Source organism: Lutjanus erythropterus, chromosome 7, assembly GCF_056507025.1.
Source record: "Lutjanus erythropterus isolate fLutEry1 chromosome 7, fLutEry1.hap2, whole genome shotgun sequence".
NCBI lineage: Eukaryota > Metazoa > Chordata > Actinopteri > Lutjaniformes > Lutjanidae > Lutjanus > Lutjanus erythropterus.
In genome coordinates, this window is record NC_139323.1 from 8,587,885 (window position 1) to 8,599,370 (window position 11,486).

General features: G+C 42.7%; 1 protein-coding gene across 1 annotated transcript in view; it reads left to right on the forward strand.

Annotated features, from left to right (window-relative positions):
- Positions 1-11,486, forward strand: part of crocc2 (ciliary rootlet coiled-coil, rootletin family member 2) — a 37,115-nt gene that overhangs the window by 19,896 nt on the left and 5,733 nt on the right. The window contains exons 17-31 of the mRNA XM_084722550.1: positions 87-317; positions 2,933-3,126; positions 3,676-3,803; positions 4,144-4,313; positions 4,404-4,583; positions 4,987-5,121; positions 5,192-5,335; positions 7,552-7,790; positions 7,878-8,037; positions 8,129-8,296; positions 9,565-9,943; positions 10,065-10,195; positions 10,415-10,535; positions 10,616-10,779; positions 10,865-11,305. Of these exons, the coding sequence (XP_084578676.1) occupies positions 87-317; positions 2,933-3,126; positions 3,676-3,803; positions 4,144-4,313; positions 4,404-4,583; positions 4,987-5,121; positions 5,192-5,335; positions 7,552-7,790; positions 7,878-8,037; positions 8,129-8,296; positions 9,565-9,943; positions 10,065-10,195; positions 10,415-10,535; positions 10,616-10,779; positions 10,865-11,305 (2,985 nt within the window). The remainder of the gene's footprint in view (positions 1-86; positions 318-2,932; positions 3,127-3,675; positions 3,804-4,143; positions 4,314-4,403; positions 4,584-4,986; positions 5,122-5,191; positions 5,336-7,551; positions 7,791-7,877; positions 8,038-8,128; positions 8,297-9,564; positions 9,944-10,064; positions 10,196-10,414; positions 10,536-10,615; positions 10,780-10,864; positions 11,306-11,486) is intronic.

Here is an 11,486-nt window from a genome sequence, read left to right on the forward strand (position 1 = left end):
CAGTAGCTGTGCAGATGCCATCTGTAACATTGATGGAAGGCAGAGTTGAACAAAACAGAAGTGAAGTATTTTTGCTCCCCTTCCAGACAGAAGGTGAAAAGGCAGAGCTCAGTGAACGTAGACGGGAGGCTGAAGTGGAGCGGGCAGCGGCCAGAGAGGAGACAGCACGGGTGCAACAGGAGATGATGGATCTACTTGCTGAAAAACAAGCTCTGGAGAGCTCCCACAGCCACTTGCAGGATCTCTGCCAGAAGCTCGAAGCAGAGCTGAGCCTGCTGCAGAAGGAGAACGCTCAGGCCCTGGAGCAGCACTCCCAGGTCAGAGACCCCCGGCCATTCACACACTTCAGCCTCCATCCTCCCAGCTCCCACCACCTGGGAGAACTATGTTGATGTTATTAATGGCTTTCAGCAGGTTGTTGTCACATTTAAATGTATTGGAGGTACTGGACACATCTGCAATGGTTTTCTTCTCTCAAATGGGATATGGAGAGCCATTTGAGCCCCACTCTGTATTTTATGAGTAACTTGGGACATAACAGGCAGGGAATCTTCATGAACAAATGTGAACTGGAAAAGATAAATAGATAGACATATAATATCCGGTGGGGGTTAGTGAAATACTCAATAAATTAACACCTAAAGTATTCCCATTCTTCTCTCAGCAGATCAAGATCTCCCTATTTTGTCCCCTAAAGAATGAAAGGAATCCTCTCCTGTTTTGTTATCTGTTCTGAATGTGAAACTGGGCTATCCATGTTGATCTCAGCGAGAATATAACAAACCTAAACAATTTGACAAATTCCATCCAAACATTTTTCGATAGCTTATCTGTACAAATAAATCAGTCTGTGTATAAAACAAGCCCTGGAGTAGCCTCCACCAATACTAAGCTCATGTTTCATCCCCTTATTGGGCACCACTCACATACATAACATTGGTGTAATTCATCCACCTTAATATTTACCTAAGGAGAGGCTGAAAGACATCATGTGCTAATATTTAGTTAGTGTGAGTTCATTTTAGTTTGGTTCAAAATCAAATTACAGTGATTGTTGCTTTTCAAACAATCTGTTGCAGTGAAATATTAGAAGTTTCAGGGGCCCACTATAGATTCATCCATTGTGTGATGGTGTTCTAGGAACTGACCTTAAAGGTAAGGTACAGTATATCAGAGAAAAAATACAATTTATAGTTAAGCATACTTTCTTGTTTCAGAGAACAGCTATTATTGTTTGATTCAAACCATGACAATATCCTATAATGGAACAGTTTGACATTTTGGGAAGTAAGCTAATTAGGTTTCTTGCTAAGTGTTAGATTAGAAGATACATACCACTCTCATGTCTGTATATGCTGAATATAAAGCTGAAGCCAGCAGCCAGTCAGCTTAGGATAAAAGACTGGTAGACTGGGGGAAACCGCTAGCCTTATGCTGCCCAATGTTAAAAACAAATACCTACCAGCAACTCTAAAGTTCACTAATTAACACATCGTGCCTGGTGTGTTTAATTTGTACACAAACACTCATGTAAAGATGAGGTTGTGATTTTCTGGGGATATATGCTATTTCTTGGCTGGGCAGTGGAGTGTTGTTGGCACAGTGAGGTTGCCAGGCAAGCAGCAGACAATTCTGGAAGTCACGAGCTCGGCTTTGGAGTAGTTCCATGTAGCCCCTTGTAAATTCACAACATATTGTTTTAACACATTTTTGCACAGAGTACACAAATGTTGAAGAAGAGCAGTCGAGTGCAGATTTGTACTGTTACAACTATTTTCTCTAAACGATATCTGCAACCAAGATATTTTGCCAAGTATTTTGTCTATTCTATGTGAAGACTGTAATTTTATATCTTGCCATGTAAGAGAAAAATACTTCATTTATTTTGCACCTGATCATCAATGTGTATCAATCCCTAAAACACCATGGCTCAATAGGCATGAAGGAAATAGGTGTTGGCTGAAAAGGGGTTCAGTAAATCAGTTGCTCTTTCTAGACAACCGGATGTGTGTCTCAGTGAACTGAAATTGAATTGCAAGAACTGAATTTGAATTGTATATAGCCAGTTGAATTTCCACTGAGGATCAAACACAGTTGCAGAGAAAATTCCGTAATCCAAATTCAAATAGAAATGATTCCACTTCAGTTCTAGTGACACATATTTCTGGCCTTAGGTATTGATCTTGCAACTCTCCCTCTTCTTCAGTCGGCAAGAAAGCAAAGGAGTGTCTTTCTCAGAAATGATTAAATATTCCTTTAAATGACACTGAAATCTGGTGATTGTCAATTCCTCAAGTAATGTTTTACTCTGACATTTAAAACCATGTACAAACCTATCATTTCCATCCTAAATTTCTAGAGTAATGGATGAATCCCAGGTCAATTGTCTCCTCAGTTCTTTCATGCAATAATCTGTTGTTGGAGGTAACAAATGCTGAAAAAAATTCAGCAAGTTCCACATTAACTGCACATGTTCCCACTTCATTATTTTTGTTGCTAGATATAGGTCCTGTAGTGTGTCATAGTGATTTAAGTGGAAACTGGAAAAAAAATGTAACCCCACTAATCATTTTTTGTTTTGCTTCAGGCAGTGCATTTGTTATGGCCCTGCAGTTCCTATACACTGTCATGAATCACAAAAAGTTTGTTTAACTTATGCTTCATAACTGCAACAAGAGGGCTATGTAGAGTTCAATATTAGTGCAGCAAACCATAATGTAACTGTTAATGTAGGGCTTCTTTCTGCTGCTTATACTTCTACTTGTAAAAAAAAATAGTTTTCCACACTTGACAATACAGCTATTAAGTGTGTAGTTTAAATGAACAGAATGATCAACTGTAAATCATTTATTTTATTTAGTTTTTATTTTAAGCAAAAAATATGGACTAATTTCTTGACGGTATTGTTTTATTTGTGTGTGTCGGTCTCTAGATCAACAGGCAGATGCAGACCGTGTCAGAGGAGCTGAGTGCGTGCAGGAAAGAGCTTGAGACACAGACCACAGCCCTAAAGAGAGCTACCCATGACAGGGAGGAGCTGGCCAAGGACAAGGCTGCTCTGGATGTCAAGCTAAACTCCGCTGACCGAAACGCCTGTGGTCTCACGCAGGAGCTGGTTGCACTTAGGTCAGAGTGTATATGTGTGTGTGTGTGTGTGTGTGTGTGTGTGTGTGTGTGTGTGTGTGTGTGTGTGTGTGTGTGTATTTGTTTGTGTGGTTTGACCTCTAAAATGTTTTGGGACCAATTTCACGTTTAAAACCAGTTTTCCCAGTTTGTTTTCTGCAATTGCATTCACAGTACTACAGTAAAATAGTTTCTGGTTAAGGTCAGGGTCAGGTTTGAGGTTAAGCATGTATCAGTTATGGATATGGTGAGGTTAAGTGTGTAAGGAATGAATGTAAGTCAGAACAGCATCATAAACAACTCAGTGTGTGTCTGTGTGTGTTTGTTTAAGTCAGACCGACTGCCAATGTGTATTTAAGGTCATTTTGACTTTTTGAGCAAATTCTGCTTTCTAAAGCACAGCCAGTCACATGTAACAAGAGTCTTTAAGTAACCTGGTTTTATTTGGAAACTTTGCTCATGATGGATCATTGGATTTTATGACCTTCTACACCTAGTGGTTCAAAGGTCCTTTTTTTTCAGAGTTCAAACCACTTTGCCGCTGTGTTTCAGAGCAGAGAAGGAGTCCCTGGAGGCAGCTCTGTTCGAGAGCCAGAAGCTTGCCTCGTCCCTGGAGGCCGAGCGCACCAGGATGGAGGGGGAGAGGTGCAGCTTGCTCCTGGCTAACGAGGCCTTGACGCGTGAGTAGCCCCCTCCCTCAGAGACCCCACTCTTCTCTGTGCCAAACCCCCTGGCCATGAAGCCTTTCCAACAGCCCACTAGAGATCCATATTTCAGCTGTGAGCTCTGCAACAGCTGGGCTGCAGGATCACTGGAGCTGCTTTCTCAGCTGACCAGGGTCCCACCACTCCGCACAAACACACATGGATTGGATAAGTGGTGTTAAGCTAGCATGTTCTACATAAAAACAAGCATGAGTATCCCCTGTAAATAAGAGTCTAAATAAAATCTTGCTAATCCTGAGTCTCTCTATCTAATAATTGAGTGGGATTTTGATAGAGATTGATTGCATCTGTCTAGGTGATGGTGCTCGGATGCGTGTGGATGCCGAACGCCAGTTTGCACAAGCTGCGCAAGAGCGGACTGAGTTGGAGGAGAAGCTGGTACAGGTGGAGAAGAATGCCCTGCTGACCCTGAACAACAAAGAGCAAGTTCACAGAGATCAGCTTGAAAGTGAACGCAGACAAAAGGTACAGTAAGACTTACATAGTTAAGATTTAAATTGTATGCTGCACCCATCTATTTACTAATCAGCAGTGTGTGTGTTTGATGGTCAACAGGAGCAGCAGTATGAGGAACTGACGGTTCAGCGGGTGCAGGCCGAGGAGCAGCTGCGTAGAGAGTGCGAGGAGCTGCGTGTGCACAGCCAGAAGGAGCTGCAGCAGGTGCAAGAGGAGCTGGCCAGGCTGCAGCAGGACTTCAACCAAAGCCTCCTGCAGGCTGAGAGTGAGAAGCAGCAGGTGTGTGAAGTGGTGGCTTCATAGGTTTGTTTTGTTTTTATAGATTATTTATGAACCTTAAAATCTTGTATTGAGTATTTTAGGGTAGCCCAACGATTTCTCTTATAACCACGACATCCCAAATTCTGTCGTTGTGTGTCCATCAAACGTCACATGTCTTGCCAGTATCCTAATGCAAAACGCTGGGACCATTTCAGTTGTCCCTCAGTAGAGGTTTATTGCAGTGTAATACCTTCTCTATTTTAACTTTATCATAATATCCTCCAAGTCCTCACGGCCAAACATTGTGAGCAACCCCCTTAAAGTCGATGAGTCAAATCATCAGTTGGACAACTCTCAGTTGACAGAGTTTTCAAGTCAAGCAGTCGTTTGCTGTGACATTTACTGTGTATGTTGTGACCAGGCTTTGTCCCAAAAGGAGGCAGAGAAGGCTGCCCTCACAGAGAAGCTAGCAGCCTTGCAGCAGGACCTGGCCACAGCAGGCATGGAGCATGAGCGTATGCAGAGGGAGGCACTGAGCAAACAGGAGCAGTATAAGGTAAAATATGGCAGGGTCATATAGTCTCTGGGCATCTTCCTTGCTCTTAACATATAACTCTGTGTTCCAGAATGCCATGGCTGTCCTTCAGTCTGAACTGCAAGACCTGCGGAGTCAGTTTGAAGAGTCTTTGAATTCCCATGAGAATGCCAAGAAGAGTCTAACTGAGCAGGTCAGAGAGTCGAACCAACAGAGAGAACACTCACAACAAGAGGTGAATCTTTAAAAACTTCAACTGTTTTTTATGGTTTTAATAGCTTTAAGTAAATTTTAGGATGTTGATATGGAGACGGAAATATAAACAAATCATAGAATCTATAAGGTGGATGTCACCAGAGGCGGTTTGTATAGTAGGATCACAGAAATGGATAGGAAATTACAGGCTTGTTTGCTTTGGCACAGGATGGGAGACCACAGATCTGCCTCTAGAGTGAGGGGGAGTTTGCACCAATTAGTACCAGTGTGAGGGAGAGCCATTTACCATGGGCCGCTGTTGACCTTGGCTGATGCCACAGAGCATTACTAGCATCAGGGTGCCATCAGGTGCAGAGTGTGCAGGGGCCAAATCCTAAGAAGCAGTGGTGGTGTCCACTCTTAAGACTCCCTCTCAGCACTCATTTCTGTGTCCACTGGTGGAAAATTTAGTTCCATTGAGCTTAATATTAACATAAAAGTGCAATTAGAGACTATGATTTTGGCCCAGTGACATACCCCTCAGAGCCAAATGAGAGCTGTAAATCTCATCTCTTGGGGTTGCTTGAGGTCAGGATTCCAGGCACGGGGTTGCTAGGCGTTTCAGTGAAATAACAAGCTCACAGTCACCTCATTAAGATGTAACTGCGAAGTTGTAAGGGTCTCACCATTGCCTTGATTTAAAACCCTGCTTTCCCTGGAAAGGGGGATTGTTTATCTGTGTGGGACTTTTTGGTTTCAATAAAAAAGCACAAACGAGGATCATCCTGTCTTCCCTCTGTCTCCTTAGTCTTGTCAAAGAATAGTGAATGAGGTTGTGTGGAGCCAGAGCAGAGGAGTTTTGAGGTTTGGACAACCCTCCTCACCATATATCAAGTCCAACTTCAGTGACACTGTCATATTTGGCCGCCACCCCCGCTCGATTCTCTGTTTGATTATTTTCACTTATCCCATCTCAGGAATCTCATGTCAGACAGTGACAGAGCAGGAGTGAGAGTGTGTGACAGAGAGCTAGTAAGCATGAAAGAGGTGGAAAGCGAGGAGAGGGAGGGAGAGCGAGAGGTGGGGGGTTACGGTCCCTGGTACAATAATATGAAATCAAAGTTTGAGTTAACCCCTTGTGTAAATAAGCCAGTGGGGGAGTGTTTATTTTCTCCCTAGCAGCAGTGAGCGGCTGGCTCCACTGGGACTCCAGGTCCCCCTCTCCCATCCACATAACACAACACTGCTGCCCTCATATTCTCTGCCCCTCTCCTCCGACACCCCCACCCTCCAAAAATCAGATAAAATAAAGTATAATTGGCCAGATCAGCACTAGCTTGTTTTTTCTCACATTAGAGTTTATGAGAAAGAACCATCTTGTGTGGCCTCTGAACATAACACTCCTCCTCCTCCTCATCCTCCTCCTTATTCCCCCTTCGCCCCCACCACCTCCAGGGGGTGGGAGACTGCTGTTTATCATGTTCCTCTCTGTGGATTCTTTACACCGTGAGGAGCCGCGGTAAGGAGATGGGGAGAGACAGCACCTGGCTACAGGCCCAACTGGCTCTTATCCATGCCCAGATAAGCTCTGTCCTCCCTCTTTCTCTCGCTACACACAACATGTTGCCATAAAACAGAATATAGGTCATATGGTATCTCGAGATTGTGCACATAGCACTTAAAATAGGAGCTGCTGAGGTCTAGCTTTCAAACAATGAAGCTCTAATGCATTATCTGACTCAAAGTCAATCTTACAGTATGCAGCAATTGTATGTATGTATGGACTTAAATATGTTGAAGGATTTTTAAATTTTGATGATTATACACACATTTCAGCCTTTGGTGTTCTGTAGGTAACAGTGTTAAACAGTTTGTAAAAAAAAAAAAGTAAAAAGTGAATTTTGAGAATATAAAGACTTGTGTGTGTGCAGTATTTATATTGAAGAATTTATATTGAAAACAGACAGGTCTTAAAAGCAGTTTAAGGCTTATTTTTCTTTTATAAGTTCCTATTAACTCTTCAATAAACTATGGTTGTTATCCACTTGGAATTTATATCACCAAATAACTTGTGGATTGGGTTGACAACCAATCACAAAACCAGGGACATGGAAAAAACTTAGTATTTCTAGGTGGTATCTATTATTCTAATGTGTTTATCTCATGAATAAGAGGTTAACAAGTTATCCATAAGACCTCCTAATTTACCCTCATTGACTTGTCGTGCCTTTCATTTTCCATAATCTGGTCATGAAGTTAGAGGGCCTTCGTTGGCAGCTGCAGGAGGCAGAGGATGGACTTATTAAACTGCAAAGGGAGATCATTGAGGCACACAGAGAGCTTCAGGAGTGTGCTGAGGATCGAGACAAGCAACGAAAAGAGGCCCTGGACCTGAGAAGGCTGTTGGGTGATGAGACCAGAGAGAAAGAGGCCATCCAAACCTCTAACCAGGAGCTAAGAGCATTCATCAAGAGAGCAGAGAGTGACAACAGCAGGTACAGCTGTCAAATGGAACTACAGATTTCCTGCAAATTAAGTCTTCATGTTTTCTGTCTCGTTAACTTTGAACATATCTTGACCAGCTTAAGACGATCTGTGGAGGAGAGAGAGCAGAAAGTGGCCATCTTAGAGGAATGTAAGAACTCAATGCACCAGGAGGCAACCAGTCTACGGAGCAGTATGAGAGAGCTGGAGAAGTCTCGCCTGCAGGCACGCAGAGAGCTGCAGGAGCTGCGCAGACAGGTGAGGGATTATTCAGGTAACTTTTTTCCATCTGATTTATTTCAAATAAAGGATTTCCTTCAAGTACTATGTGCTATGTTAAAATGAGCAGGTAAAGGTCCTCGAAGGTGAGAACAGCCGGCAGAAACAGGAGCTGCAAGAGCTGCAGGCCCGGGTATGTCAGGAGGAGCAAAAGGAGGAGGAGGCACGTCGCGAGGCTTTCACGCTCAAGCAGAGAATACTGGAGTGTGAGGCTGGCAGAGAAGCAGCACTGAATGAGGTACAAAGCCTCCGGGAAGTAGTCTGTTAACAACATGCTAGAGCAAACATTCCACTTTTGCATACATACTTGAAGAATGCCTGCGTGAATACTCACGCAGAGACAGAGAACATGAACCATAGCACACTGAATATTCTAAAGTGATGGGTTGTCTTGAGTTTTACTGAAAATGTTTTTGTGAATATATACGTTTATTAAAGAAACTCTATTTTATTGCTACAGAAGTTAAAAAAAAAACAAAACAGTGATTAACAGTGTAAATTATTACTTCTTTTTTTTACCTCTTCTGTTCCATAACCCCATTTTTAGGGTCTGCAAATTCTCATGACCGCAGCAGCTAGTCAAGCAAATGTATGGCATACTTTTGTATTCTATTTCCAAGAGCTTGAAGACAACTTGAGATGGATTCCTCATTATTATGATATATTTTAAGCCTGTTTAATGTATATTTTTCCAAAGTAAATCACCAGTCTTTGAAACATCATGTGACCTACATATCTACATATCAAGCATCTCAGCCCTGAAGCTCTGCTTTAAAGGGATAAAGAAGGGTTACAATTCTGGAGTATATTGTTGTTCAGTTTATGCTTCAGCCACGATTCTTTTACTTGTTAACCTTTATGATACAGTTTAGATGATATTTTCAGAAACAGTATCAGTGAACTTGACAAGCTTGTCCAAAGCACATTAACCCTTTACAGAAACCATGTCCCTCTTATTTCCACAGTTAAGTCTTCAACAATCATGTGTTAATGCTCAGGCCATGTTTCCTCAGAAATCAGGGTGTATTGTTGTTATTAATCAATGTTTTTCACGGGTATACTTTGAATTATGTTCAACCCGTTATGCATATTTTGGCAGTTATGGCATGCTTTTACCTAAACCCAACTTTGTTAAGAAAGCCCACCACTAAAAAATTTAAGCGAGGGAATTTAATTAGCAGATTTATAATGCAAACCAAGGATAGCAGACTGTATATCTGTAGTCTACTTGAACTGGGCCTTCCCAGTCTGGTTACATCTATATTCTTACATGTACAAAAAAACTACAATCAAAAGTAACTGGCTAAATGTTGACAGCTGACAGACCATTGAAGGTGTGAGTTGACAACTGTGTCTATTTGTGTCTTCGAATTCTAAAAGATTTTAAATCCTCTAAAATCGCCCCAGTTGTGATTGTGTGTTTATACTACTTATGACATAATATTCAGTATATAATAAATACATTTATGACTAGGCTAGAAAAAATTAGGTTTGTCTTGTGTCCAGGTTACAGGTCTGCAGCACCGTGTGGTGGAACTGGAGACAGCGGAGCAGCAGAAAAAAGAGCTGCTTCAAGAAAAAGAGGCTTATCAGCAGCAGTGTGACCAGAGGCACAGAGAAACCACTGCCCAGCTGGGGGAGGCTCTAGAAGACACCAGGATCCAGGTGAAGGAACTCTCTGTGCAAGTTGGTCTGGCTGAAAGCAAAATCCAGGGCCTGGAAGAGCAACTGGGCCTGGTCGATGCCAAACGCAGGGACGTAGAGCTCAAGTTGTCAGGGTTATATTCAGCTGTGCGCCACACTGTTGGCCATTTAAGGCTTTCAGGCACACCTGGGTCCCGTAGACGCTCTCCCTCTCCTTGGAGAAACCACCTGCAGGTTAAAGGTACAGTTATACATCGTAATACCATGTTTTGTTATAATGAATAAATAAATTCTCTTTTGTATCATTATACTCAGGTACAATGAAACTACTACAAGCAGATGATTTAATGTTCTCTGATTAGGAGGTGAGAGTGTGACAGACACATCTGTGTTGACCTTCTCTCGTGGTGAAGGTGAAGAGCTGGATGTGGACTCAGTGCACACAGCCCTACGGGAATTTCAGCAGCAACTCGGGGATACACAAAGGGACAGGGTATATTTGAATGTTTTCATAACTTAATACAATAAAGGCTCAAGCACACAAACGTCAAACTCTGAGTGAGTGGGACTGTTGGCCTAAAGTTGGTCTTGCTTTTCATATAACCAGATCAACCAGTTCAGCAATCTTCAGTTGAATTCACTTATTACATTTTTAGTGTTTAATATCTAGCACTTTTTTTTTTTATCTCATAAGCAAGTCCTCTTCTTTCAGGATGAAGCCAGGGCTCAGTTAGTGAGTCTAAGTCAACAGGTGACAGAGCTCCAAGGAAGCCAGGACAAGTCAGCCACTGAACTGGTACATCTACAGAAGTCCTTGAAGCAATCAGAGCATGGTAGGTGAATCCTACAAACACAGTAAATATCAGTTATTAATTCTGTTTAGGCATACAGCATATTTGATATATTCTTACAGGAAAAAGAGAGCTGGCAGACCGATTGCACGAGGCACATAGGTCCCTTTCTCTGCAGGAAGAAGCAGTTCGTCATACAGAGAAGGAGAAAAGAAACCTTGAAGTGGAGGTAGCTCAATTGAAAATTAGTCTGCAAGCTGCTGAAGCTGAGTCCAGGGCACTGCAAGTATGTTAAAGACAAAGAGATAAAGATTTAACTAAAGCAGCCTACAACATCTTTGTTGACAACTTTTATGACAATTACTTTACAGGACAAGTTGGAGCTCCTGCAGAGCTTAGAATCTCGTGCAAATGTAGAACAACGGAAGCTGAGGGAGTCTCTTGAAGCAGCAGAGAACAGGGCAAGCCGCCTGGAGCTCTCCCAGCGCACCCTTGAAGGTGAGCTACAGAGGGCCCAGCTGAGGGCAGCAGAGCTGGATGCAGAAGCAGGGGCACTGCAGGAGAGACAGACAGAGCTGAGGAGGAAGCTGGGTGAGAGTGAGGACCGGTGTGCAGTGCTGAGGGTCAGCGAGGAGAGGTTGACCATGTCACTGGCTCGAGCTGAGCAGCATGAGAGCCAGCTGAGAGAACAGATCCACAAACTGTCAAACACCCTCAGTGACAACAGGACCAGCAGTGGAGCCCTGCAGGAGCAGATCACACAGCTGCAGAGGGCTCTCACTGCCAGTGAGCAGGACCGAAGGCTGCTGCAGGTACAGTGTATCACCTCATCATCCTCAATGCAAGATAATTTAACAAGATAAATGCTGTAAGGGAACAAGTTAGAGACAGAAATAAATTTTAGGTAAAACATTTCCTCATTTCTGTACAGAGGAGACAGAAGTACACACAATCTTAAGTAGAGGTACAGATACTTGTGTGGCAAAAGATTCT